General features: G+C 39.1%; 2 protein-coding genes across 4 annotated transcripts in view; one reads left to right on the forward strand and one right to left on the reverse strand.

Annotated features, from left to right (window-relative positions):
• On the reverse strand, window positions 1-27,969 carry tead3a (TEA domain family member 3 a). Its single transcript, XM_081608518.1, has 17 exons — window positions 27,941-27,969; window positions 27,769-27,860; window positions 26,672-26,733; window positions 18,891-18,918; window positions 13,095-13,337; window positions 7,846-7,910; window positions 7,610-7,672; window positions 7,443-7,505; window positions 5,659-5,670; window positions 5,142-5,252; window positions 3,872-3,915; window positions 3,714-3,775; window positions 3,490-3,623; window positions 3,222-3,392; window positions 2,785-2,925; window positions 2,510-2,662; window positions 1-1,641 (listed from the first exon to the last, which is right to left on the reverse strand). The coding sequence occupies exons 1-17, from the start codon at window positions 27,967-27,969 to the stop codon at window positions 1,528-1,530; spliced, it is 1,587 nt and encodes a 528-aa protein (XP_081464644.1). The 3' UTR covers window positions 1-1,527.
• Window positions 25,379-27,976, forward strand: part of lgr6 (leucine-rich repeat containing G protein-coupled receptor 6) — a 98,035-nt gene continuing 95,437 nt past the window's right edge. The window contains exons 1-3 of one of the 3 annotated variants that reach the window (XM_081609042.1): window positions 25,379-25,650; window positions 27,084-27,357; window positions 27,463-27,677. The gene's annotated coding sequence lies outside the window, so the exon portion shown is untranslated. Of the gene's footprint in view, window positions 25,651-25,877; window positions 27,358-27,462; window positions 27,678-27,976 lie in introns of those variants that run through there. The other 2 variants (XM_081609043.1, XM_081609041.1) reach the window with 2 other exon arrangements.

Raw genomic sequence — 27,976 nt, forward strand, 5'->3', positions numbered from 1 at the left:
TTAACTTTTGGATGTTTATTTGAAAATTCATTAAAAATGATAACTTGTCTCCTCGCTCTGACTCCAACAACATGTGAATTTACTGGTACAGCTTAGAGGCACAGATTTTATTCTTTGGGAGGATTTGAATAAAGGAATTATGATGCAAAGAGACAGTAAAAATGCAGCACTTTTTGTCGACTCCACAATGAAAATGAAATTTAAAACAGAACCAGTCCTCTTGCTTTTATATATACACGTATATATATATATCTATATAGATGTATATAAAAGCAGAGTGAAAAGCCATGTGTACCAGTTTCAAAGATATTTTACAAAAGAGTGTCAGATGAAGTTTGTTAGTGTTGACAGGTAAAAATCTGCCCAAATGCACTTAAGAGTGATAATAATGTAATCTGTACCATACATACACCAAGACCCAACCTATACATCCATCTTTTATCATATTTTTTCTCACTGTGTTGGTAAAATACAAAAGAAATACCTTACAAAACATATCTTATTGTTTTGGCTTAAACATAGTACCGTTACAAATGTAGTGTACACATCCTATACATCAGTGCTCCTCAGCTTAGCACATTCTTATCTTTAACTCATGTGGAGGTAGAAAAACTCCAGCAAGCCCACACAGTCAGAGTAAAGACAGTCTTTTTGTTGTTTTTTCTTTTAAAAAATAAAAATACATTTTATTAATAAAAAAAGTGTGAAACTAATTTATTATTTCCAAAACAGTTTGGAGCCAGTCTTCCAATACCTTTTACCTCCCCCCCCAGTATGCATCACGGAAAACAATTAAACTAATGCTTCTATAATATTGCTTTCTCCTTACATTATAGTGTTTAAAAAATAAATACGACATGCACGTCTTTACATGTAGTGCATTATTGTCTGAGACGAGGCAGACTATCTGCAATAAGATCATCCTATCTTTGATCAAATCGATTAAAAGTCCATGATTTTCACGTAACAGAATTTGTACCTTTCAAAGATACAGAAACAACAAAAGACGCCAATGTGGCAGGTTACAATGACACTCACTAAAAAATCACTTGTTTAGAAAACGTATGCTTAAACTCGTCTTACGTCAGTCTTGCCTACGATGTTAAAAACATGCTTTACCACAGCTGATTAAAAACGCATTAGCCGGATAACAAAAAGTCCCCGATGGAGCTTTGAGACCGTTTTTTCCAATTCTTTCCTTTTCTGCAGTGTTTTACTCCACGTCAATAAACTCATGTTTCTAACTTGGAAAGCAAACAAAACAGAAAATGAAGAGAAAGCAAAGAAATGACAGTTGGCACGTTGTGGGATTTTGCCGTTTGCTCAGTTTGCCACCTGAAAAATGTACACATCAAACAAGCAAGAGGTACGACTAAAGTGTGACGGTTGGTCTAATAAAAGAACAAAAAAAAAAGACAAAGAATGTGTTCAGAGTAAAGGAGTTGGGGCTCTGTGTGCCAAGCTGGAAATAGTGTTTTTAAGCCATTTGTATCAAAAGTCAGATGAGTCTTTGCACCAGACGTGCTGCTAGTCATTGACGAGGCGATACACATGGTACTGAGCTCCGTGTTCGCTTGTGGACACTTCAAACACGAAGGCAATGCACAGCAGAGTCTCCTGGGTGTCTCTGTTGGACACCACCTGATGAAGGACAACAGGAAGGTAAGGATTTACAGTAACAATTTATGGTAAACAGTAAATGTAAGAGAATACATAAAATATAAATTAAACTTCAGTAGGTTGAAGAAAATTAGAAATAATTTTAAGTGACTTATGTGGGTTTTTTTGCTTCTGGTGTGAGAGTAAATTGTTTTTGCACTGTAGCTGCTGAACTTATTGAATTTTACTGAATAATCTTTACAGTTAGCATAACAATTATTAACAAGTTCTAGGAAACTACTGAAATCTGTTTTTAAGCTAGACCTTGATAAATATAAACTATAAAAACAAGTCATTTTCCTCAGACAAGTAAATTTAACGCTACAGTCTCTATTATTGCAGTTTAAAGGGGCAGTGTTATGTATTTTCCAGGCATATAGTGGGTAATCCATTTTATACCACAACCAACTACTGTCTGATATAAAAATGCTGTATATATCAAACTTGGAAATTTGCCAATGGATTTGAGTCCCCATGGCTTTTTGAGGACTGGCTTGTTGGTACAGTCTGTAGCATCGCAGGCATCTTCAAACCCTTTGAGTATGCCATCAAAGTGATGATTGTGTTTAAGGTGACTGAGGAAATTTGATGTGCTAAACACACAGTTTCCTTCTCGTAGAAATGTGTTTCAATATTTGTTAAACAAAGCCGGCTTCTTGTCTTCTAAACCCTTAAAGAGGTTCCAGACTTCTGCTGCAATGCTCTCCGTTTTCTGACAAGCCGGACTGCATTCACGTGGTGTTTGAAGTTCCCAGTTTTGACCTTTTATGTTTATATTCACGTCATCTGTGTGTAAACCAACATTTTGTTTTTATCTATTATGACTATGATATCAGATTTTGTGAAATACCTGCAGGATGGTGAAGTTCTCAAGTACACTGTTCATCATGTATTTCTCTGGGAGATGCTTGAGTTTGTGGATAAAGTTGATCATGTATTCACACATCGGTGAACGATGGATGCGGAACATGTACTTTCCTCCCTCGAACTGAGCGTGTTCTGTCTGCATGGGGAAAGAAACACACACACACACACGCATACGAGCGTGTATTAAAACACACATGAGACTAACCCTAGCCTCTCATTGTTATTTCTCTGCATCAGAACAACAGTGGCTTCTCTCACCTCAACCTTCTCCACCACCTGTTTTCCGAAGGAGCAAACCTTGGTGGAAACACTGATGGTGATGTTTTCGGTCCCACTGTATTGGCTGCTCACTCCATAAAATGCACTAGGGCCCTCCTCAATGTCACCGCTCAGATCCGCCTGGAACCAGTCAAAAATAAATAAAGAAGAATAAATAAAGAAGCTCCCGATGACAAATAATAGCTACAGAAGCTCATTTGTTGCGCCGTGTATCAGAAAAATGTGTGGCTCAGTGTTGCGTTGATTTTTCTAATACATTTCTTATTGACTTTTTGATTAACAACATGAAAGACAGAGCTCCAAGATATTCTACTTAAATATCTGGTGGTATCTGATGTTGTGTGATTAGCCTCTCATTGATTCATTTATTTTTTTCTTCCCTCAACTCTCAGAGACGACTCTCTTTATGTACTAACCCAGAACTTAATGAGAAAGAACGCATTGTGAGGCCCCTTTTCGTACAGCTCCTTCAGGCCTCCTTTCTTTTCTGAGAACTTGTCGTAAATCTGTCTCACATCTATAGACTCCAAAACCGGGTCGCTGTAGCCTGGATTTGATGGTCCAATGTGAACAAAAAGGTGTTTATACTGCAGGAAAAAAAAAAGAAGAAAATATGAAAGTCAGAGAGAAGAATACAGCAATTTTTTTTCTTCTACGCACATTTGTTTCGCTATCACAAAGTACCGTCTCTCTGTCTTTTTGAGACTCCATAAAAGCAGAGTACTCGAGTAAACGTAGTTTTGCAGAAGCGATGGTTCTGTCTTGCCATACGGGAGCAGCGATGGCTGTAGGTCGAGGTGGCGGCAACGTCTCATAACCTGTTGTGCGATCACACATAAAAAAAATAAACATTTACTTGGGAGTATTGCATTTAATAGGTAAATAAAGGGTTGGATGTGGAGTCTTACTAATTGGTGGAGGGACAGGCGCTGGTAGTGTAGTGTACGGAGGCTGTGCAAAGGGCTTGATGCTATAAATGTTAAGAATTGAAAATAAAAAAATAAAAAAAAACAGAAGGAAGAAACTCATCGAATTATGAGGCTCTGACTTTCCCTGCCATACTTACTCCTGAGAATGTCCAGGCTGTCCTGGGACAGGGCCGGGCCAGTACTGAGCGACAAGACGGAATGGAAACAAGTCATAGAGCATTTAGATTTTAGCAGGAACATCAAATAAAAAATAAAAGTTGAGCGTGTCTAGTTTTTGTTAAGGGTGCTCCAATCAGGAGCCGATTGTCAATTACGAACCGCAGGATCTGCTGAGACAGACACCGAATCAAGAGATGTCCTAAAGTTGACCTCAGGGCGTCAGGGTTTTTAAAAACTGATCAAATAATTTACAGACAATGCTTCAAATTGTTTTTTTTTTGTTTTTTCTGACTGCTGAGCATTAGGGCTCCACATCTGTTCAGTTTTCATTTAAACCAAACTAATTTGTTGGGGAAATCTTCATTAAACTTGGGATAACAGAGCGACTCAGTTGGTGTCACTGGAAAACTTCATGAAAACAAAAATACTGAGCTACTGAGCCGTTTTCTCCGTGTTAAAGAATAATTCTTCATCTGTGATCAGTGCTGTTCTGTACCACTTTTTTCTGCTCACAATATCCAGGGTTTTCACATATCTTCAAATGAACAATTCAATCCTTCTCCATACTGTAATTTCCAGAGGTTTTGGAAAGTTTTACGATCTAAATTTAAAAAGGTATATATATATATATATATATATATATACTGCTCAAAAAAATAAAGGGAACACTTAAACAACACAATATAACTCCAAGTAAATCAAAGTTCTGTGAAATCAAACTGTCCACTTAGGAAGCAACACTGATTGACCCGACGAGGGTCCCCGTTGTCAATCAGTGTTGCTTCCTAAGTGGACAGTTTGATTTCACAGAAGTTTAATTTACTTGGAGTTATATTGTGTTGTTTAAGTGTTCCCTTTATTTTTTTGAGCAGTGTATGTAAAAGTGAACTCAGAAGTTGGGTGTGAAGATAGCCAAAATTAGGGAATAAGAAAAAATTTAAATCACAAACTATGACATGTATTGACAAATTGAAAGACAGGAATTTGTCTGGATGAATTGAAAAGTGTGGGATTATTTTAGAATGATCTGCTGAAAGAACAAGTTAAACAGACTAGAGTTACAGTCCGTTACTTCTAAGTACTTTTGCTGCCCTCTGGTGGAATCTGCCTAATGCTTTAAAAAACATTTACATACCTGCCTGCATTTTCTGATCCAGCATTTTCAGGTGACCACCAATAAAAATCAATCAATACAAATAACTGGCAATGAAGGCCTGCTAACTGGAGCACCCTTGTTGTGTGTCTCACTCTGACTGGTGGAGGGAAGGGAGTCTGAGGTTTCATTACACTCGCTGACACAATCTGAGCCGACGACAGGTTGGCCACTGTCTGGAGTGCCTTATCTTTGGATACCTGATCCTAAATGAAAGAAGAGACACACACAGAGTAATACACAATGGTAAAAAAACATCAATTTCAATGCAGGTTAACGTGATGGTCAGACAACTTTTAAAGGATAATTTTATCCAGTAGGCCAGCCAACATTCACTTAAGGTCAGCAAGATGCAGTTACTATAAAGGACAAGACATGAAAGACAGCAAAGCAGAGCTAAGAAGCAAAAGCTGGAGGCGTACCAAGTTGGAAGAGCTAAACCATCACCAGCACTTAGCTAAAGCCACTAAAACCAAAAAAGCAATGAGTAGAGTTTTTGAGTATGGCAGTAGAGCTGCGACACGAACTAGCAGTAATAAAAATGTAATGCCAACCACACAGCACATCAAAAGCCTGAAGCAGAGAACTGGAGTTGTGTAACCAAAAACTTACCAAGTTCATGGCCTACGGCAAAAGAGACATGTAATAAATTCAATTTAGTACACTCAAAACGCAGGGGACAGATGTTGGGTAACACAAAAACTCTGTCTGCTCTGAAATTCATTTGGGGCAGTCATCACTCTGGGTTACTCTGAACTCCTCACAAAAGTTGGGATTTTAAATAACTCATTACGCCCAAAGAGCCCAAAATGTGGCAGGAAAAAAAATCTGTCGAATCGAAACTTTCAGCAGTAACAATAATAATAATAATAATAATAATAATAATAATAATAATAACGTAGTAAAGGAAAGTTTGCATTCGCTGTTGTTGACAGTCTTCATGAGAAATGTTTGTTGTGTCGGACTTGAAAATGTCTGACTGACATGGTGTGTAATGAGTGGAGACGTTGTTGAAACCAGGCTGGAATAATTTACCTACCTTCTAAATGATGAACCACAAAATGCTCTAAAGAAGTCTAAATATTTCACTGGTAAGTTTAAGAATAAACTCAAGCACACACTAGAATCAAAACCTTTTATCTTATAAGAAAACTAACAAATCAGGGGTGGGTGATATGAAAAACTTTCACAATATTTTGTGCCATTTATTGGGACAACAATAAAAGTGACAAAACAGTATGTACAACCTCTTTGGAAACTAACTACATTCTATCAGATTTTTTAATTATTGATTCTTATTGACGTTCTTAAGGAATCAAAAAGTGGAGAAAATAGTAAATATAAAAATCCCAACAGTGCAGCCATTTTGTGGGGTTTTCAAAAGCAAATTACATTAATTGGAATTTGTCATAAAGATAAATTCTTATATTTTTTTTTTCCAGATAAAATATATAATAAATGCCCATTCTTAATCAGCCCTAAAGGGTGCTTACATCCACAAATGTATTTAATTTTTAAAAAGCAAGAAGTCAGTGCAAAATGATGGCAGACAACACTACGCTAAAGGCTCAAGGGACAAACAGGAGAAAAAAAAGTAAAGAAAGAAAAGGAAAAAACACTCAAGAATGGGAAGACAGATCAGGTTTTTCTTCAAAGTGTAACCCTCAGTGAGAGGAATATTGCAATGTCTTAGCTAGTGTGTGTGTTTGTGTTTGCAGGCATGAATGCACTTTATCATATACATAGATAAACTAACCAAGCAAAGTAATCTCATGCAATTATCTGCCAGATGTCCTGAGCGAAACGAGCAGGCCAGAAAACTCCCATGCATAGACAAAAACTCTTAGCAAAAAATCGAATCCCTTGAAAAGCCACAAAATAAAAGTTTGTTTTTTTCTTTTTCTTCCCCATGAGCAACAATAACAAAACTACGGCCAGCAAGCAAACACGGGACTTGTGACACAAAGAAAAAGAATGTATCTAAATGTGCGCATAAGGCATGGCTTCACTTCTGCATCACTAACCGCGAGTCCAAATTAAGGTTTTACTCTCATGCAGCTAAAAGCAAGATTAGCGGCAGCAGAGCGTCGCTACAGAGCCTAAATTAATTTGACATGCAGCCATGCAAATTAGTTGATTATTAACAAATCTAAAGATGTATTCCACAGTTTCCCAGCATGCAGCCTTATGGGAGAAGAAGGTTTGCAAGAGCTGACCAGTGACAGTCCTTGTGGTCTGGAGCTATGACCAATCCGCAGTTGGAGCTTTAACAACCAACAAGTGTTTTTTTGTTGTTGTTTTTTTTTAACTCTTATTACAATACAATAGGTTTAGTAAGATCTGAGCGACATGCAGAACAACGCTGCCAGCACTGCAAAGTCAGTACGCCTGTGTACCTTCAGCTTAGACTGAAATTCACGAGACTTTCTCTTGGCCAACACTTGCAGGTGACTAGAGACCTGAAGGAAGACAGGATGAAGGGGAAAAGGATGGAAGGAAACGGGGAAAAGAAGGAGGACTGTAACTACGGAGGACAGAGAGAGTCGATGCCACGGGAACCCACCTTGATGCTCGCCTGGTATTCACGTACCCGCTTACGTGCCAAAACTTGAATGTGACTAGATACCTTTTGGGGCCAAGTTTACCCCCATGAAAACAAAAAGGAGGATCTTTCAATTTAGAAACAACCAAGATCAATGGCATCCATTTTTGTGCGCGACTAAACATGTGCAACGTTCTACAAAAAATAAAAAACAGCTGAAAATATGCGTGTCGTCCAGAAATATTTGTATCTCTTACCTGTTTGCGAGTACGTGTCTTCCCAGTTCGAAGCTTTATGTAGCGAGCTATCAGCTCATTTCGACCTAGGATCCAGAGGAGAGCAAAGTGATTAAAATAAGCAGCAAAAAGGGAGCGGAGCAAATCTGTCCCATTTTAATAAAGTTTACAAGTAATTCAGTCTTAGTTCTACACCAAGTTTGATAACAGATGACATCAGCACCTCACTCAGCACTATCCCCTCCATCCACAAACTTGTCAGCCCCCAGTTCACAAGATGCCACCCTGGGCAGTTGCCCAAGTCGCCCACATCAGAAACCGACACTACAAGTTCTTTATAGTAAAGGACTCACAGAGCAGGTATATTCACTGAAGCCAAAAGCTAAAATTAAACAAAGTGAAATCTTTTGTTTTAATCCTTTGTCTGTTTTACAAAAGAAGCAAGTGCAACTTTACTGATGGCTCTAGTTAAGTATAAGAAGTCTCTGGGGGAAAAAAAAGGCTTTTGTTAATCCAACCCAGCACTCATTACACAATTATAATCTCTGACAGGCTTTGCATATCTGTGGCTTCACAATGTCCCCATTAAAAGCTTCATAGGTCTGGTTTGGCCTTCCTTCCTGGCAGAGCTCCAAAACAAATGACAAATAGGATGTATGAAAAAAAAAAGAAAAGAAAAAAAAGTAGTGAATGTCTGCATGGGTGACTACAGACTGCCTGCTCATCACGTTCTTCCTCTGCCTCACCAGCAACAAATCAGCCATGATGATCTGATCGTAAAGTGGTGAGCAACTCACTCTGCTGCAAGGAGGTTAAGTGGAGGTGTAACGGACGGTTGACGTGTAGCAACATCATCAGCAACCAACACCACGTGCTTTTCTTGGAAGTGACTGAGCCCCTTGGGGACTCTGGATGAGTCACATCAGTTAACTTACCAGCAACATAAAATTCCCCAAAAATCCTCAAAAAGAGGCTGACTCAGACAAATCAGACCACTCCAATTCCCCAAACACAAGGACACAAAGTCCTTCCTGCCTACTGCTGCTCCTTAAAAGGCCAGCGACTTTTCTTTTGAAGTAGTTGATTGCAAAACTGAAAATGAGGAGCACAGGGCATAAAAACAAAAGACCCAGAAGCAAAACTGGAAGCCCGGGGGTTTCCTTTACTGGCAGACAGAAATGGTGCCTTTTAACTCACTGGAGATTAAATAAAGGACCGCTGATCATTTTACAGGGGCTGATGTAGAAATAACCTCCAGAATTTTACTCCTGGGAATTTGTGCCAGTGATGTTCTCACCTGACGAGGCCCGACTGCCCATCTGTTCCTGCTCTGTCATCTAGAGCATACTTACCAGTTTGCGTTGCTGTGTAACACATGCATAAAACAGCAAAAAGGCCAACTAGCCACTGCAACAATTGGCTAGAGCTAGAGATGGACCGGTTTAAAAGCTGATTACATTTATCCTCCTGTGATTTGAAAATATTTTATTGATGTGCCAGGGAAACTGCCAGAATTTTCTCCAGCATCATAGAAAAGCACATTAATGCACAGTGAAGGTCAGTCAATTGCAAATATAAATGCAGGAGAAGCAACGTTTATCTCTCCTAATACAACAATAAGGCTTTTTACCTCTATAGTTGGAAAGTGACTAAGTGTTTTGTACTGCAGCATGGCTACCTGAGCAGATAGCCCGACTCCTCAATTAATATCAGTTATATTTTATCCTTGCATTAGTCTAAGCAGAGCTACGAAAGGTAATATTCAGTGCAGTAAGCATGTAAAAATTACACCTTCATTTATTGTATTCATTCAAAATTTTTTGCTCAAGTCAGTGGATCAAAATCATAATAAATGTTAAAGAGATGAAACAGTAGCAATTAGCTAATTTATTCCCTGATCAGCCCTAAGTCACAAAAGACATGGTCAAATAGTGAAAAGTAGTAATCTTGTTCCCAATTTATTTACAATTGCCAACATTTTCAATATATAAATCAATCAACTAAGATCATGAGTTTAATATAAGTTAAATAAAGGTTAAGAACGTGTGTGTTGCTTCATTCAAATTGGGATAACTTTGTAATTCCTCAGTCTTCTGTTAATGAAAACACAAAATTTGTAAAAAAAAAAACAAAAAAAAAACAAAAATCTCTCATCTGAAATAGCTCAAGATAAAAAATAAAAAACATAAAAACATAAACAAACAAAATAAAATGGAAAACATATTGTAAAACCTCAAAGAAAACTGCAAATTGACATTGGACAGAACAAGCCCGTCAAAGCATATCAAGCTAAATATTACAACAACACAGCAGCAATAATTCATGTTATAAGATTTCAGGAGCAGTGGGCGTTCCTTGATTTCAGTTTATTCTTTAGAAATCTGACTGTCAAAAGGCAACGAGCAAAAACTTCACAGCTGCCGTTAAAACGGTGCATATGACAAGCATATCTGGACCATTTGAATCACCAACAATTCATGTACAAGAAGGCAGTCTTACACCATAAGCAACTTTTGTTGCAAGAATGATATGAAAAATATTGTGACTAACCTGCCCACTCCGACTTTATCATTTCTTGTGGGGGAGAAAACGAGTGGGAGTGATGTGTCAGAAGCAAGTTCCACACCTGAATAAACTTCTGCTTATTTTTAAGTGTTTTGCAGTGTTTTCCCTACCATTATCCAAAGGGGGTGGGGTGAGGGGAGGCTGGGGGGTCACCACGCCCCGCCAACGAGACCGCTCGCCTCGCAGCATGCAGTAATTAACGCTGTTAACAGTTAAAAGTTATTGCCTTTACCAGCATAAGTACCGCTGGTAAAGGCGGTACTTTACCAGATCTCATTAGGTCAGGCACGAGATCTGGGCCGACTGCCAGATCTCGGCGTGAGCCATTTATGTTCCTACGTGCGTCGCTTAGAGTAGACGCAACATCGCGAACTTTCAAAAACGCCGACATCAAAGTTGATAAAAGCTGAATGGAAACACGCGCCTCTACTCCGCATTGTGGGATGCTAGCACGGGATGAGTCAGGGCGAACGCCCGCTCTCGCCAGCAGAAGGAGAGCGCACAGAAACAGTTGCAAAACAAACTGCAACGCATGGTAGAAAATATGAGTTTCGTGTGCAAGAATCGATAGATCGTTGATGAAATTGGGGGTGATCAATCATCGCACCCCACCTCGCCCAGGGCCAAGTCTCCAGGGGAAACACTGAGCAGTGCTACTTTGCTGTCCTTTTTAAGTTGGTTAGAAAAGGGTAAACTGCTGTTCTGTGGAAACAAATGTGGTTGTAATAATACAAACTAGCGCAGCTTTTAAGCGCCACAATGCTGAAACAAGCTTATCTGTTAGATAGGTGGGTTTTTTTAATCCCTCACAGCACATCACCTAATGAAGTAGAGGCTGAAGCGGATGAAAATGCTAATACATGACAGATCAAATATGAGGGGACTCTCAGATATGAGCCAAAACCTTCATTATGATATGAAGAAAATTCTATTGCACATCCTCTTCTTAAGGCCCTGAATGCACCCTGATGCAAGCAATCAGAGAGTACAATGAACATGCACATATATTAAAACTGAATAAGGCAGACTGACGTAAACAAAGTTATAAGCCAACAGTGCATAAACAAAAACAAACAAAATGCCACTTTCCATGGTAATGCCAACTTGACTTAAAACGTCAACTCGCTCTTATCATTTGATCTTGTTACTACTGGCTGCCCTCTGACCCCAAAGCCAAATACTCCTGTCCAAAAATACCTGCAAACAGGTCACTAGTCGACAAACTAAGAGGTCTCTGTAAAAAGGGCAGATAACAAAACAAAGCTCTATAATACAAATACGGTCGATACAAAAACCTCGTGGAAGCGGTAAACATAAACAAACTGGACCTCAGCAGGTTCTAATTTTAGACCCTAAGGAAGGTCATTGTTGGATTACATTGATAAAGCGAATGTTTTAAAGTTAAAATCAGTTTTTGCTATTTTGTTTCAAATCTGCAGCAAGTTAAAAATAAAGAACAGAAACAAAAACTGAAAAAGTTAATTCGTATAACCCAAGAATGCCTTTTTCATGACCCCCACCGACAAAGTGTGGCTAAAAATGAGATGCTAACCAAACTGCTTCATTGACCAGAAGGCACCTTGGCAAACTGGGACATCAAAAAAGTGCATTTATTTCAGTAATTCAACTTAACCTGTGATCATCCTATTTTATATAGGATCATTACATACAGGGTGATAGATTTCAGAAATAACTTAGCTGGTTGTTGATTATAGCCAAAACCAGGACTTCCACAGCAATGTGGAAAACAGCTGACTTGACAGTTGTTCAGCAGACACTCCCTCAGATGGAGGGTAAGCCAAACAAAGTTCTACATCCAAGCATATTAAAGGAAAGCTTGGTGGAAGGAAAAAGGGTGTCAGGAAAAAAAACGTGCACAAGTAGCAGGGGTTAAATCAGCCTTGACAGGATTGCAAAGCAAACCCCAGTCAAAACATTGTGGGAGAGATTCGCAACTAGAATCAGCGCTTCAAGAGCCACCACACAGAGGCATCTAGGACAGGAGCTACAACTGTTGCCTTCCTCGTGTTAAACCAATCCTTGGCCGGACAACGTCAGGAGTATATTACATGAGTGGAGCAGAAGAAAAGGAGTGGAGTGTTGCTCAGTGCTCCAAACTTTTTTTTTTTTTCTTCGCCACAGAAAAGTACATTTTGTATTTCAGTGGAAATCAATGTCCCAGAGTCCAGAGGAAGGCCAAAATCCAAGCTGCCTGAGGTCCAGTGGGACGTTCCCATCAGCAATGAGGATTTACAGGCGGAAGTTATCTGTTGGTGTCTGTTGGTAAGTTTTACCGACTCCAAAGTCACCCCAGATTGTGAGAACTTCATGCTTCCCTCTGCTGAGAAGCTCTATGGAGAGGCTGATTTCATCTTCCACAGGATTTGGCACCTGCCCACACCCCCAAAAGTACCAATACCTGCTTCAATGACAAGAGTACCGCTGTGCTTGCTGGTCAGTACATGTGCACAGGAAAAATTTGCAGAAAGACAGCTAATCCAATTGAGTTCATACACTATATTTTCCACTCATACACCATATCCAGTACATTATTTTCAGTAGGCCAGCAACAGACTTAAAGAATACGCCCATTTTCGACAGTTTTGTCTGTGATTATGCCGTACTTAAGACGTAGAAGATGGGAATTTAAGGAGTGAAAAGAAAGCTGGTCAAACATAATCATCTTAGGACAGAAATCCTCTTACCATACATCTTGCCCTCATCTGAAAGTATGATCTTTCTCCTCCCGCATGGAGGGTAGATGGCCAGCGCTTCTTGAAAGCTCTGCTCGATGTCTGGACTCCAGACGCCTTCAGGGTCGCCGTCCAATCCACGATCAGCCCCTTCTGCCAGTCCCTCTCCATTCCCACTCTCCTCCTGCGCCCCATCAGGGCTGCTTCGGCAACTCCACTCCGACGCAATGATGACGGTTCCAGCTACACACTCACCTGCAGCACACAGCACATGAAATGTCATTATGATAATTATTAGAGTTTTCTACAGGAAGGGGAGGGCTAAAAATGTGTTTTTTGCAATAACATCTGTTATATTTAGCATGATGGACGTGAGTTGCTTATGATTGGTGTTCATTTAAAACCTAATTATATCATAAACAACACAGAGGGGGAAAAAAAATGACAATTTAGAATGAGTTTTCCCTTCACATTAAGAACATCCGAGTAGAATATACCACAATACCAGAGAAAAGAGAAGTAATTATTTTTTGAAGGGGGTAAATTTAGACTAAAAGAGCCTGCAATCAGCAAGGTTTACAGCAGTGGAAGTAATAGTCCATGACTGCTTTGAAAACGCAATCAAAGTTAAAAAAGAATATCTTAAAATAAATCTGAATATACAAACTGAAAATGTTCCATGTACAAGCAAAAGCAAAAAACAAAATAAAAAATGTCATGATAAAGAGGATTCTCCTTCTAGACCACAACACAAACCAGCAGTGAGAAGTAATTACTGCCAACATTAACAGCTGCAGAAAATATAAATAATATATAAATATATATAATATATAAAGAATAAATATATATAATATATAAAGAAGAAAACTGTCCATATATATTTGGACAGTTTTCCATTTATTTATGTATATATATATATATATATACCCAAACACACACACATGTGGAAAAGTTTTTCTGCAGCTGTTAAATGTTTTAGTCTTTTTTGTAAGGTACAAATTTCAATCAGGTTTTTAAGTCTGTTCAAAAACCAAAGCTGTTCTTGACTGGATTTTGCCGTTTGTGGGACAAAATGTGGAAAAACGACATCAGGGCACAATTATTGACTCAGCACAGGCACAGATCGCATTAGACGATTTTTCAAGCAGAAGTTGTCAGCAAAAACTTGTGAACTTAATTTGGAGAAAACTGTTTGAAATTTGATGAGGGTTAATAAGTCCAAACATATTATTATTGGTTTGGTTTGTTGAAACAAACACTACGTGGTTCAAGAACACATACAGCAACTATAACAGGGCTTGCTGACTTTTTTCACATCAACTCTAACTTATCCTACTCTAGATTTAGTTAATGTTTGTGATGGTTACCAGTCTAATCTGCCAATATTTTCTGAGCATTCAATAAGCTAATGATTATTTTAATCAATCTCTGCTTGTTAGGGTGTAACCCCTACGCCTGTGTCAGTGCGTGTTTTACTTATAGATGAAATGAGAAATAAATTGTTGACCAAAACTGGACGATTTTTAGCTTGACTGGAATGGTGAGCAATCACTCAGAAACTTAAAAATCTGATCTTCATTTTGGTCAGTGAAGGCACCATACGTATGCTCTAAGAACGCATTTCCAATTTCAAAGACTCAGGGGCGTTTACACGACAACGATCCAACAAAAACGAAACTTTTGTTCCGTTTTTGTTTGATCGTTTACACGAAAACGTTTTAATTACAATCTGTGTTTACACAGTAACGGTACACATCGAAAACGTGTAATGCTCTCGCTGCGCCTAGGTGGTGCTAGGTTCTTTGAAACTGAGTGCGCATGTGTTTAAAAAAAAGTTCAACTTGAAGGCATGTGGATTCGTGTTTCCCTATCAGGTACCGTTCTCCCATAGATTGGGAGAAAACACGCATTGTGAGCGTCTGATTAGGGCCCATGCAGTTGGAAAAAGTGGGATAACTTTGCTGAAACACGTTGTTTGAGCTTTCACGGTGTCTGTAGCGAGCCCCGGACTGGAAGCTGTTTATTGTTTTTACCTTGGAATGGCCAACAGTCTGTTTTTCCTATATCAATTTGATAATAGGAGCTCCCGTACTTCCCATATCCGTGTCCCCTGTCACCTTTTTCAGCAGTGAAAACAGTTTAATCCGTTGTTAACAAGTCGTAACCTGTTTTTCCGAGCCGCCTTCAAACGCAACATGAACGATGAGACGCTCGCGCTGGGTTTACACCTGTGAGGCAGCGAAGGAGACCTGCTGCTTCTGCTGCACATCTGTGTTAGAATCATGGCAGCAAAACAGAAAAACGTAAATATCTTTGCACAGTTTTTTCCCCCAAACTAACCGACTGAGTTGAGTAAAGCTGTTGGATGCAGGTGATGATAGCTAAAAGATGACTAGCTAGCTAATATCAACACAGCACGTTAAGCTTGTTAACAAGTAGCCTGTAGGCTACTGATGTTATCTATGTTCAGCTACTAAACTCATAGACCCCCCAAAATAAGTCGATCCCCCCCCCCCTGGAGCCGGGGCTGGTCCTGGTCCGTAGTTCTCTAGATAAGAGCACTGAACAAGCAGCCGTGCATTTTGCCACCTGGGCGGTGCGGAGCGGTAAAGAGACGCTGAGGGAACCGAATCTGATGGGGAAACAGTAACACCAGCATTGTGAGTAGTTTCTTCTTCTTCTGTGGATTGTTGGAAGCAGCTATGTTTTGCGTCATACTGAAGAACAGATCCGTTTTCTCGGTTTACACGACAACGGAAAACGGTACGTTTCAGAAACATCGCACTCTGGAACCCGTTTTCAATCTGTGCCGTTGTTAGAGAAAACATTCGGTGGTTTCGTGTAAACGCACACTACAAACGCAACAAAACTCTTCCGTTTTCCCCCGAAATCGTTGTCGTGTAAACGACAATTTTCATTTTCAGTATCAGTGGGGTGTTTAAATATGAAGTCAAAGGAAGAAAATCGTTGTAAGAAACCAATTAAAATGAAATATTGTCATCTGCTACATGTTCAGCTATGTCTGTGGTTTGTTCAGGCTGGGAAAGAGAGCCGTTCTTTCAGAGAGTAACAGAAAGGCTGGAAATAGTGCACGAAGTTGCTCTGTTTTATTGGATTGTGCTTTTATTGGAACCTCTATCAAGGAAACTGCTGGATTTGGAAATGCTGGTAATTTATAAATGTCAAGATCAAATGTCAGCAGCACACACATTTGCGTGCAAGTAAACAAAACCTTTTTAGATATATAGCCTGTTGGACGAATCCTCACAGGAGGGTCAGTTGAATAGAAAAAGTCAAATAAAAGATATTTTGACAGATAGATAAGATTCAACGTCAACAAGTACGACAAATGTCTTGAGGGGCTGCAAAAACTTTCAAACTTCGCCTTGAGTAAAATCAGTTTCATCTAAAGTTATTTGCTACTTCCGTAGTGAGAGCTAACAGAAAGAAAGTAGGGCATGAAGACTAGACTTAAAAAAAAATAAAAATCATGGAACAGTTTAGTTTGCACCAAAATACATTTAAGACATGCTGTCATAGCAACCTTCCAGCAAGTCTTCTGGTTCAAATCTACTCTGCATCACCAGAATCAGAACTAAACAGAGAAGCAGCATTCAGTTTTTCATGCTCCACTAATCTGAAATAAACCTTCAGAAAACTGTCCTGAAACCCATTTGCTTATAATATTACATGAAGCATCTGCAGTCCAACTTTTCTTTCTTTCCCTTTAGTTTGCCACTGAAATAAACTCATTTTTTTCATGTTTTGCACTTTGAACTGTCTTATTGTCGACATGTGCTACACAAATATTCTTGCCCTGCCAAGACCTAAAAGGCAAAACAATTTCAGGATAACCACTCAGTAATGGTTTACTGCAATGTTCAGGACGTGCAGACGTATTAACAATGTTTCCACACCGAGTTATTATGGCTAATGAAATTGGAAAAAAATAAAATAAAATAAAAAAAGACAAATTCTAACACAATAAATACTGACAAAACCAGATTTTGTTCAGATAGTTGTCTTAGAGAAAACTGTTTGAAATAAATTGGACTCTCTTGTCATAAGATTGTCCCAAGTCTCCTTTGAATACAGACACACATTTACAATGTGAAAGCTGCTGGATGTGTAATGCTTTCCAGATTGGTGCAAAAATGATCCCAACCACAAAACAACCCCAGAGCATCAGTGTGGTCTCTGAACTTCCCCTGCTGTGTTGGGCTCATAGTATACACTGTGCTTACAGACTCCCCAGATTCAGCCTCTGCTGAAAGGGTCGAATTGTTTCCACAGCGATCAGACATAACCGAAAGAACGCATTAAAAAGATTTAATGTGCGATACACAAGCGGCTCCCAAGATGTTTCACATGCATCCCTGTTTCTCTTTGTATTGACGATTAAGTGGCGACTGAGGCTGTGTGGGTAGAGTAGTCGTCTAGCGATCGGAAGGTTGTAGGTCCAGCTTCCTCCTAACGCATGTCAATGTGCAAGGCACTTAATCCCAAATTGTCTACCGATCTGCGTATCGGTTTGTGAGTGCGACTGGGTGAAGTGTAAAGAGCTTTGAGTGGTCAAAATGACTGGAAAAGCGTTATACAAGTTCAGTCCATTTACCATTTAAGCTCCAATACTCCCTCTCAAAGATGAATACATTGTCATTTCTAACAAAAAAAAATGAACACTGGGATGAGAAGAGACTTTAAATATCCAAAATAAACAAACAAAAACACCCAAAACAACAAATAAAATGACTATTTAACAAAATTGCTCTTGAAGACATTTTGTTATCTTTGTTTTTTGTTAGTCTTTGGTAGAAAAAGATGAGCAAAACTTTTCAAGCTTGCTTTAATTTATCATGCAGTTAATTTATTGCTTATTGTAACAGGCTTATGTCTGACTAAGCGAAATATTGTGATTTTGTCATTAACTGAGCAACCATTGCTTAAATAAATTAATGACTTAATCTTTTACCACCCTTTAACATTCAGCATTCAACAATTTCAAATTTAACCATGGCATATATCAGGTAGTTTATTTTACCAGCTAACTATAAACTTTACAGAGATGCACTAATCAATCAGCCAGAGCTCAAAAATACCCTATTTTAATTTGATCAGCTCTGAAAAAAAACTCTGTCCGTTTTTGACCAATACATCAATGCAAAACTTGACAGGAAGAAAAAAAAATCATTAAAAAAAATGTTTCTTTTTTTGTTGTTTTGTTTTGTCTGCTTGATTGAAAACTGCTACCTAAAGAAATGAAATCACTTTTTTTTTAAATCTTAGGAGAAAAAAAAATAGAATGGCGTCAGGTGCGTCACTAAAAAAGTATTATTATTATTATTATTATTATTATTATTATTACAACTGATTTGTACGTACGCCAATCTGAAAGCATTACATCCTGGATATCTACAAAAGGCAGTGGAGGCGAATGTTGTGGCATTATGGTCAGATCAGGCACATGTGGTTCTGTCGTTTTCATTATAGCTCCCAGTGGCCAAAAGGTCAGCTGTTCAGTGCAGCGAGGAGCCAGTAAAGCACTGAGCTAAATAAAACTATGAGCTCAGCAAACTCTGAAAGGACACATGCACGGTACGGGCTGCCTTCTGCTCCAATGGAAGCAGCGGGGGTGCGGGGGACATGATTACTCAAGCTCTGTTTCATCACAGATTTCATCGGCAACTTCAGATGAGCGCCGCAACAAACCTTGTAGAATCTGATCATCGAGCCTTTTACCAACCACAGATCACAGCGTAAAGAAAATGGAAAGCAAGCGTAGTTGCTGTCGTGGCTTGATATACTCACATAGTAGCGAAACTTTCCCCAACAGCAGCTAGCATGGAGAGGGGAAATAAAGCCGTTTAGCGAAATGGAAGTTGGCAAAACTCAGAAGAAGGAGTCATACACATTACATCTGCCCTAAAAGGTTACAAACAACCCATAATTGTGGTACAGTGCAGAAAAACGTCACTGTTAAGTTTTCCTACTGAGTAAGCTGAAGTTGCTAACTCTTTCGAAGTGCTATGCTAGTTTGTTAGCTTAGAGGCTAATCAAACCGTAACAAACTGCAAACTGAGTCCCGAGGACGTTTAAAAGTGATTAGTTACGGGCGATTATGGCCGATTTCAAACAACACATACTGTCTGTTAAGCAGACGGGACTCTGATTCAGCAAATCCGCGGCGGGAAAATGCAAAATATGTCAAATATCCCAAAACTTCCAGCAAAGGCGAAGCAGCTGCTGCTGCGGCATGAAAAAGTTGCTGCACACAACAAAGAAGGATATCTGGGAGCTGCACTCACCTCACAACGGCTTCCGCGCTCTGCTCTTACAGGGACGAACTTCTTCTCCCTCGTGAAACCCTGTTTCTGCACAACACTTGCTCCGAAATTCAACAGTAATAACAACAGAATAGGAAAAAGGTGGAATGTAGATTATAAATTTGGTATGAAATCAGGGCTCGGGAAGAAAACGCGCAGAGGCGTGGCGTCGAAAACACACGACACGCAAAAGTTTTGTGGCTTCCAGCGCAAACTCCTCCCATGACGGAATGGGAGACTCCTGATTAGAGATGACTTCTGCAGAGGGAGACTGGTGGCATACTCACTGCAAATTTCCTGCTTGGATTAGTCGTATAGAAAGCGCACATTAATAACTTTTGATGGTGGAGGAGCAGCAACAGCCAGGGCCGGTCTGGGGCTTTTAAGGGGCCTTAAGCAGAATTTAATTCTGGGGCCCACTTTCTATTAAGATTATTGCCAGAATCACTGTTTTATATTGCACTTGTCTTATCACAAGAGCATTGTGTATTTAGCAAAAATTAAGAGCCAAAAATCAAATTCCATAAACCGACCAGCCAGTAAAATGTGTTTTCAGATTCAGATTAGTCAATAAATCAACCAAACTTTGGACAAAGTCCCAATGTAGTCTAGAGAAAATATGAAATGTGATTTCAATGTTTTCAAGATCTGGTTCATAATGGAAAGAGAAAATGTGTGTATGAAATATTTTAGTATTTTTAGTCATCCATTGTGTAAATATGTTTACATTCTATCCTTCCTTCTATGTGTCCTCCCTCTGCCCTCCCTTTGCTGTCTCTTATCTCACTCCATTCCTTGTGTCCCCTCCTCATTTCCTTCCTTCCATTCTTTTCCGCCTTTTCTCTTACTTTTAACTGCTCCGTGTCTTTCCTACCTTATTTGCGTCCTTCATTCTCCTCTTTCTTACATCAACCTTTAATTATGTCATCTCAACCATCCTTCCTCCCTCCTTTATTTCTTCCTTCCTTCATTCCTTGTGAAATGCCTTCATTATGTCCATATGTCAAACCTTCACTGCAGAAATTTCTGCAATTAGTTGGTAGTCATGTTTGTATTTTATTTTTTTATTTTTTTTGTGATGGTAATGAAATTGGTATTCTTAGAAGCAAGAAAGCAAATATGTAAACTTATTGAGATAAATGATTTATGTAATGGCAAAAAGACAAAACGTGGGTGTTTGCGTTTTTCAAAGTCATACTTTCACCAAGTTATTCATACATTTATAAATGTCTGAATTCCAAAGTAAATATTTAATTCAACAGCTAAATATGTAACTTTCAAATTAAAAATTATTTAGCAAGTTAAATATTTAGTTTGTAAAATGAATGTTTAGTTCCCAAATACATATTTAATTTGGAACTATTTTGTTTGAAAACTAAATGTCTAGCCCCTACCTAAATATTTATTTAGTGAAATATTTAGATTCATGTTAAATATTTATTTTTGCTAAATGCACATTTTATTCAAAATAAAATATTTGCTTTCCAGATTAAATATTTAGTTAGGTAACTAAATACGTTGCTAGCTACATGTTTAACTCTTTACTAAATATTCAGCTTTCCTGCTAAATGTATAGGTAGCAAACTAAATATTGAGATTGGAAAAATAAATATTCTGTTGGAAAATTAAATGTTTAGTTTGGAAAATAAATATGTATTTCCAAGCTAAGTATATTATTTAGCAAAGTAGATATTGAATTCAGAACTAAATATTTAGTTAGCAAAATAAATATTTAATTTGGAGCTAAATATGTAGTTTGAAAGCTACATATTTAGTTTGTAAGCTAAATATTAATATCAAGTGCCCTTGGGTGCCCCCTGCTGATTTGGGGTCCCTAAATTTGCTTTAACCTTGTGGCTGTCTGGGATTGAATCTCTCTCTTTGTATTAAATTTGTTTGTGAAAGGGGCATAAACTAAAAACATCAGTGATTAAGACACCCATTATTATTTGATTCCTCCTGTGTGTCAGATTTTCTTCCAGCAAGCTAACCATCCTTCTTGTCTTCTAAAGAGGTGTTGATTTGTATTTCTTATAGTTTTCAGAAGGCCTTAAGTTATTTTGTTTTAATTTTGGTTGTTTTGTTACTCGCTTTACTCACTTGGATATAAAATGGATGATAAAGCAGTCCAAAGGAACACCTCCAAAAAGTCTGGAAGAAAGATTTATTGAATAGAAACGTTTATGGATTATTTTGTAGTACACACTTTAATTTCTTGATCAGATGACCATAAATAGGAATCACTATTTTTTTTGAAGAATTGTTTTGGGTTCTAGCGACCTTTACTTCACAGAAGATTGAGAGGAAGTTGGGTTATGGGAGAGGGGAGAAGACATGTGGCAAAGGTCAATGAGCCAGGACTCAAACCTGCGACGGTCGCATCAATGACTGAGGCCTCCATGCATGATTGCAAGCTTTACCCCCTGTCCCTCCACCACAATGCAGGAATCACTAACGTTTTACTGCATTTTACAGAGTTACAATAAAAATTTGTTACAATAAAATTTTGCACAAGCCAAAATGAAATCACCATTAAACTCATGTAGACATATTGACAAGGACTGAGCGCTTCTAATCTACAGTTTGACATCTAGCATGCTTATTGGTCTGTATTTAAGAACATCAAAGTTAGTCAAAGTGATTCAAATGCAGAATATGTAACATTAACTTTCCAAAACCCTATATGAACTTTGCATGTGTCCTTAATGTTAATGTGATTTGTAACTCTGGGGTGTAAACGTGACTGGCTAGAATCACAGAATCAAACTTGGCGATAATCTGTGAACATGTTAATCTTTAGTCATTTCTGCACATTTTAAAGTGTGAATAATAACTTTTTTTTTCTTTTTTTAGAGATTTAGGATGCACGAGTAAAATCAATATTTGTGGCAGTTTTAATTTTTTTGCAAACAACGAGACTTTTCAGATCACAATTATTTGCTGTAATGTAAAATATATTTGCTCGACAGCCTTCACACACATACTGCATAAACCTGATTGACGTCACATATTTATTCTATTTATTGTAACGTCTGAACATAAAACAGCTTCAACTCTTCTGAGAAAGCTTTCCGCAAAATTTAGGAGTGGCTTTATGAGAATTTTTGTCTTTCTTAAGAAGCGAAGTCAAACGCTCATGTAGGACGAGAAATTCTTGGCTAACAGTCTCCACATTCATTTATACCAGAGGTGCTCAGTGTAAATTAGGTATTAATTTTATACGCTTATGCTGGAATTGAAACAAAGCTGCTGTCCCTATTCTTTGACTTTGTGTGGCTGATCACTTTGTGGCTGAGTTGCTGTCCTTCCCATTAGCTTGCAAGAATATCTGGTAGTGACTGAAGTGCCACTTTGATGCCACTGCCACAGTTTGAACTCTGCCCTCCTGGGAATAGGATTGGCACAACTGCAATCAATAATGTGTATGGGCGCATGAATAATTTTGTCAAATAACGGGCATTTGTGCCACAATGACACACATTTACTTATTAAGCTGGGTTTCAAAAATGCTTTATTAATAAGGAATGAATCCCATTGTTGACAAACCAAGACATAGTTCATATAATAAGCTTGACTCTGCTGGTGGCTGACATGTAGAAGCTTGTCTGAAACTGAACTTGCCTTTACAGACAATTCCAGGAAGCAAGGTTCTTCGGGATCTTAAAACACACCTTCGTAGTTGGAGTATTCCTTTAAAACATGCCTGATTAACTTTCCAGAACTGCACAATAATAAACTGTGGCTTGATCTTTTCTACTGAAATCCCACATGTGTATATACTTTGAAAATGTTAAGCAGTTTTAAGGTGAGGGATTTTTAATTTATCTTCTATAAAACTACACCCTTTCAGACATAAAAAGAAGAGAGGGTTAAATTGGCAATATGTTGCTTTTATTCGACCCCTTTTCTGCATATTTGCTGTAAAGTACTTCATTTGGTGAGCACTGTTTGGTCATTTGATGACAACAATAGAAAGCAATAGAAAATTATAGCGTCAGTATTCATAATATCACTAAAGAGATCACTCAATACCTATTGGTCCACATTTATTTTATATCCAATTTCTTAAGTTATATGAGCCTAGTTTGAAAATTTTTTATTTCAGTTTTTTAAATTACAGTTAAAACATAATTTTCCGTAGTATCAGAATCAATTCATACTTCATTCATACTGGAGTATAATTGTAAGAATAAACTGTTGTTCTAAGTTATAACCTGCATTTACATACCTTAGCCACTAGGTGGTGTACTTCATCTTCTACATTCACCAAAAGACCTTTTACCAACCAAGGTACAATGTAAAGTTCTCATTTTTACCAGTTTGTTTTTGAATAACCAAAACGACACGCGTCTGGTACGTTTGAGTTTAATCCAAGAAAAAAAAATATAACTTTTTCTTTTAGTTGGTGACATTCGTTATAAAAACAGTTTTATTTATCTGTCTGTGTCGGCGAACCAATAACAAGGAAAAAAAAAACACAGTCAGCACACCTGTTGAACCGCTTCTACGCAAACCTATTTTGACGTCTTCTTTTTTGTGTGTTCAGTTGGAGGTCAGATGCCAACCAGATGTTTTTTTTACGCAGTCACGCGCTTAAATCCTCGTCGTTTTTTTTTCCTTCCTACGTTAGCAAACCACCAAAGGTAAGTGGACGCCGTTTTGCTTTTTGCTTTAACATTTGCAGACATCAAGATTTGACTGAAAGATCGTAGCAGTCACGGTCTAATTTGTAGATGCTTGTTGTTTTGAATTCTCTATGTTACATTTGCTGTTTATTTATCAAATTATTCATTTAGTAAACAAATTAAAACCTCGCATTTTGAGTTAATTCAAACTGCAGACATGCCCATACACAGACATATGACAGCAAAAAAAAAAAAAAGTTACATTTCAATAATCTCAGTCTCACTGAAACCTTATTGATATGTGAATTTGAAAAGTTGAGGGCCGCACGTGGAGCAGAGCAAATTTGTGAGTCCTCAACTCGTCTGTCCCAGATCCGATTCCCGGCCTCAGGGCGTTTACTCATTTTTCAGACCAACAGTTACCGGAGTTTGCATATTGCATCCCTGATATTCCTTCTCTGACTTACCATAAGGTGACAATAAAGTGGTATCTTTTTAGGGGATTATGCTGTACTTTTTAAACGGGAATGAATAATTAATTACCGTCTAGCTAATACGGACATGCTATTTGTTTCTGTCTTATTTTCCTCTCCCATTTTCAGCCCTTTACACTTCTGACTGTGTACAGAGTTAAGATTATGTGCCAGTGAATTCGCCTGAATTGTATCGGAGCTGCGGATTAAGCTGGAATGTGTGTAACTGAATTAAAATCCATCTATCTGCAGTCGGATTGTGTTGGTTTAATCTGATAACGTATTTCTAGATATGAAGTGGACTTTGTCTTGTAAAGTGCCGTGAACTGGGTTCGGAGCTATATAAATAAACTGATTTTAAGCAAAAGAGCCGGAGCTCACCCTAAAAGGAAAAGAAAACATGACCACGGAATAGTTATCACACTAACTATTCATCACAAAGTAGGGTCCAGCATATCAGTAGCAAAACATTATGCCTGAGTACTTGGTGGTGTGCACCTGTATTTTGACATTTCTCTTTTTAGTTGTCAAACGATTACTAGAAATCCAAGAATAATATTGAATTCAAATAAATATAGCTATTTAAAGATCCTATATATATATATATATATATATATATATATATATATATATATATATATATATATATAATATGGTTTTTCCTTGTGCAAATTTGACTTGATACCAGGAAAAACAAGCCTGGGAACGTGTCCCTGTATGAACTGGGTGTGAGCACTAAAACACATTGTTATCACATGCAGCTATCAGAGCCATTTACAGACATCACAGACGGTGGGACAGCTCTTGCAAACTCCACACGCCATCTTTCCCTCATCAAAAACGAATGCTTTCTTCTTGTATGTGTGAATTTGCGTGTGTGTGTGCGTGTGTGTGTGTGTGTGTGTGTGTGTGTTGGTTCAAAGTCAAATGATAGTTGTGCTCCCAGTGCACATCTGCTTGTGCAACGTTACAGTACAGTTTAGCTGTGACTATATTTGTCCTCTCTCTTCCTTCTCTTCCTGGCAGGGGGACAGTGAAGTCGAGAGCTGGAGAGGTGCCAAAAGAGGCCGGCCTGCAGTGCAGCTGAAACTTTTACAAGCCAAGCAGGAAGAGACACAGGGAGCAATCGAAACAGAAAAGAAGAAAAGTGAGACAGACATCTGGACCCTTTTTTTTTTTTTAAATCATTGTGTCCGTCTCTCCCTCTGCCTTCTTATTTCTTGTTAAAGCCAAACTATATTTGCTCTTCTTCACTGGCTCGGGTAGGGGTGGGGGTAAAAGTAGGGCTCGAGGACAGGACTGGGAAGGGGAGTAGATATAGGAGGGTGTGTGTTGGGGTGGGGGGGGGAGCTGTCTGTGGGCTTTGGATTGGGGTGGGACCTTGGGTTCAGAGGGTTCAGCTGAGGAGAGAAATAAATTCATAAACAACAAAGGAGACGTGACGTCATGTCGAGGGGCCGTCCAACCTGCTGGCTGAATCTCTGCTTCCACGGAAGAGCCGGATCGTTCACACCACGTGTGTTTGCGTGTGTGTACTGTATGAATGTGTGTGTGCGTGGCCTTTGTGCTATCTACCAGAAAAGTCTTGTGGACTTTGAGCAAAGAAGCTGGACTTGGATGGCAGGGTTTTGTCTCTGCAGTGAGCGATCCGGGACAAGGGGAAGCCTTCCAATACTGTGCTTGCGTCTCCTTCAGTCCATTTCTAGGACTATTTATCCAACAGCTGCAATAAGGAATTAGCCGTTCTATGTTTTATAGAAGCAAGATTTACTTTTTTCTCTTCAAATAGTCAGTTGTAAGTTAGACAAAAATAATTGTTTTTGCAATTAAAATAAAAAAAAAAATTAAAATTTTGATTTTTACTTTAGAATCGACTCCGGCATCTTCAAAATGATACAAGCTCAGAGATGAGCTCTGATTGGTTGGCTTGTCTCGGGACAGCAGCTCAAACGCCAGTGATTGGCTGCAATAGATAAGGTTGGCCATGTATGAGTAAACTGATTTCCTCTTTTAATGATTAACATAATACAGTATCTTCAAAGTGCTGATTGCTGTTCTGCTCATATTGATGCAAGAAGGGAAACAGAGATGTAGGAATTTGCCAAGGACCAAAAGAAGAAGGGGGAAAAAAAGTGAAATTCTTCGGAATATCCCTCCTGCTTGCCCACCAATTTCTCGAACACCTCGAAATTCCTCCCACTCTCTTCTGGGCTCAGATGGAGGAGAGAGACTGAAAGAAGAGGGCAGAACTGAGGTTCTGGACAGAGACTGATCAGAGTATTTTTAATTTTTTTTCTACTTATTTTGATTTCCTGACTGCGAAAATCTGTCGAGATGCAGCGAGACGGCAGAAATGTCTGGACGCGCTGGTGTCGCGCTCCCCACGTGCTTCCTGATGTCGGATGATTAACATGCAAATGTGCGCAAGTTCTCCTCGCTGCTGGCTCGCTGCTTTGTGTCACTGTGTCTGCTCATGACAGTTCATGCTTCCTCTCCCTCTCTTTTTCTTCTTTTTTTTTTTTCTCGTGGCACACTGTCTTTCTTAACTCCTCCTTCTCTCTCTTCCTCCTCTCACTACAGCATGTCCCCTCCCTTCCTTCTTCAATGTCCTCCCCACAACGCAACCCCCCGCTGCCCGATTCCGCCCTCCCTTTTCTCCACTTCCCTCTTGGCAGAGGTGCCAAAGTGGGCAGGCAGACCGAGGCAAACGCATCACAGGGCAGAGCAGAGGGCGAACCAAAAGCTGGCGAATTGATCATGTGCGTGTTTGTGTTTTGGTCTGCCCTCGCTCTCTTTCTGTATGTGTCTGTTCCCAAGTTAGACTCTGCTTTGGTGACACGCTGCTGCAAGTAAGGTGGGTCTCTGATTTCTAAGCTCTTCTCCTCCTTGCTGTGTACACAGTGTTTGATATTCTGATTGGTGCATTTAAAATTTTTTATTATTATTTTTTTGGTTACAGGGCTGTGTGAGAGCAGACGTCCCTCTGTTACTCTCTGTGCGGACGGACGTACTCACGCCAGTAGGAGGGGATTGTGGGAAAGGGGGTGTAGCTCTCAGAGGGTGCGCTCTACTCCTCTCGCTTCCCTTCTTCCCGCCATCACGGCCCTCTTTTCAGCCAGTCGTCCGGCCCAGCCAACCCGTCCGCCCGCCCGCCTCACCACATACAGGCCTCAGGTATTTTTAATTTTTTTGCCTCGATCCCTGCGATAACCTCTTCTTGTCTTGCTTACTGTCTTGCAACGTATCTCCTGCAGTTATCTCTCACCTTCTTCTCTGTTCTCCATCATGGTCTTCCTCCCGTAAAACGTGTTTGCCGTTGCTGGTTGCCATGCCGCACCGTGCTCGCCACCATTTTGGCTAAATGGACATAGCGAGAGAAACTTTTCCTTGAGCTCAGAGTTCAACTCCCTGCTGACCATCCTTTTACCACTCCTTACTTTGTCTCCTCTTCCTCCTCCCTCCCCATTGCTCCA

Source organism: Poecilia reticulata, chromosome 7 (assembly GCF_904066995.2).
Source record: "Poecilia reticulata chromosome 7, P_reticulata-male-v2, whole genome shotgun sequence".
In the NCBI taxonomy this organism is placed as follows: Eukaryota; Metazoa; Chordata; class Actinopteri; order Cyprinodontiformes; family Poeciliidae; genus Poecilia; species Poecilia reticulata.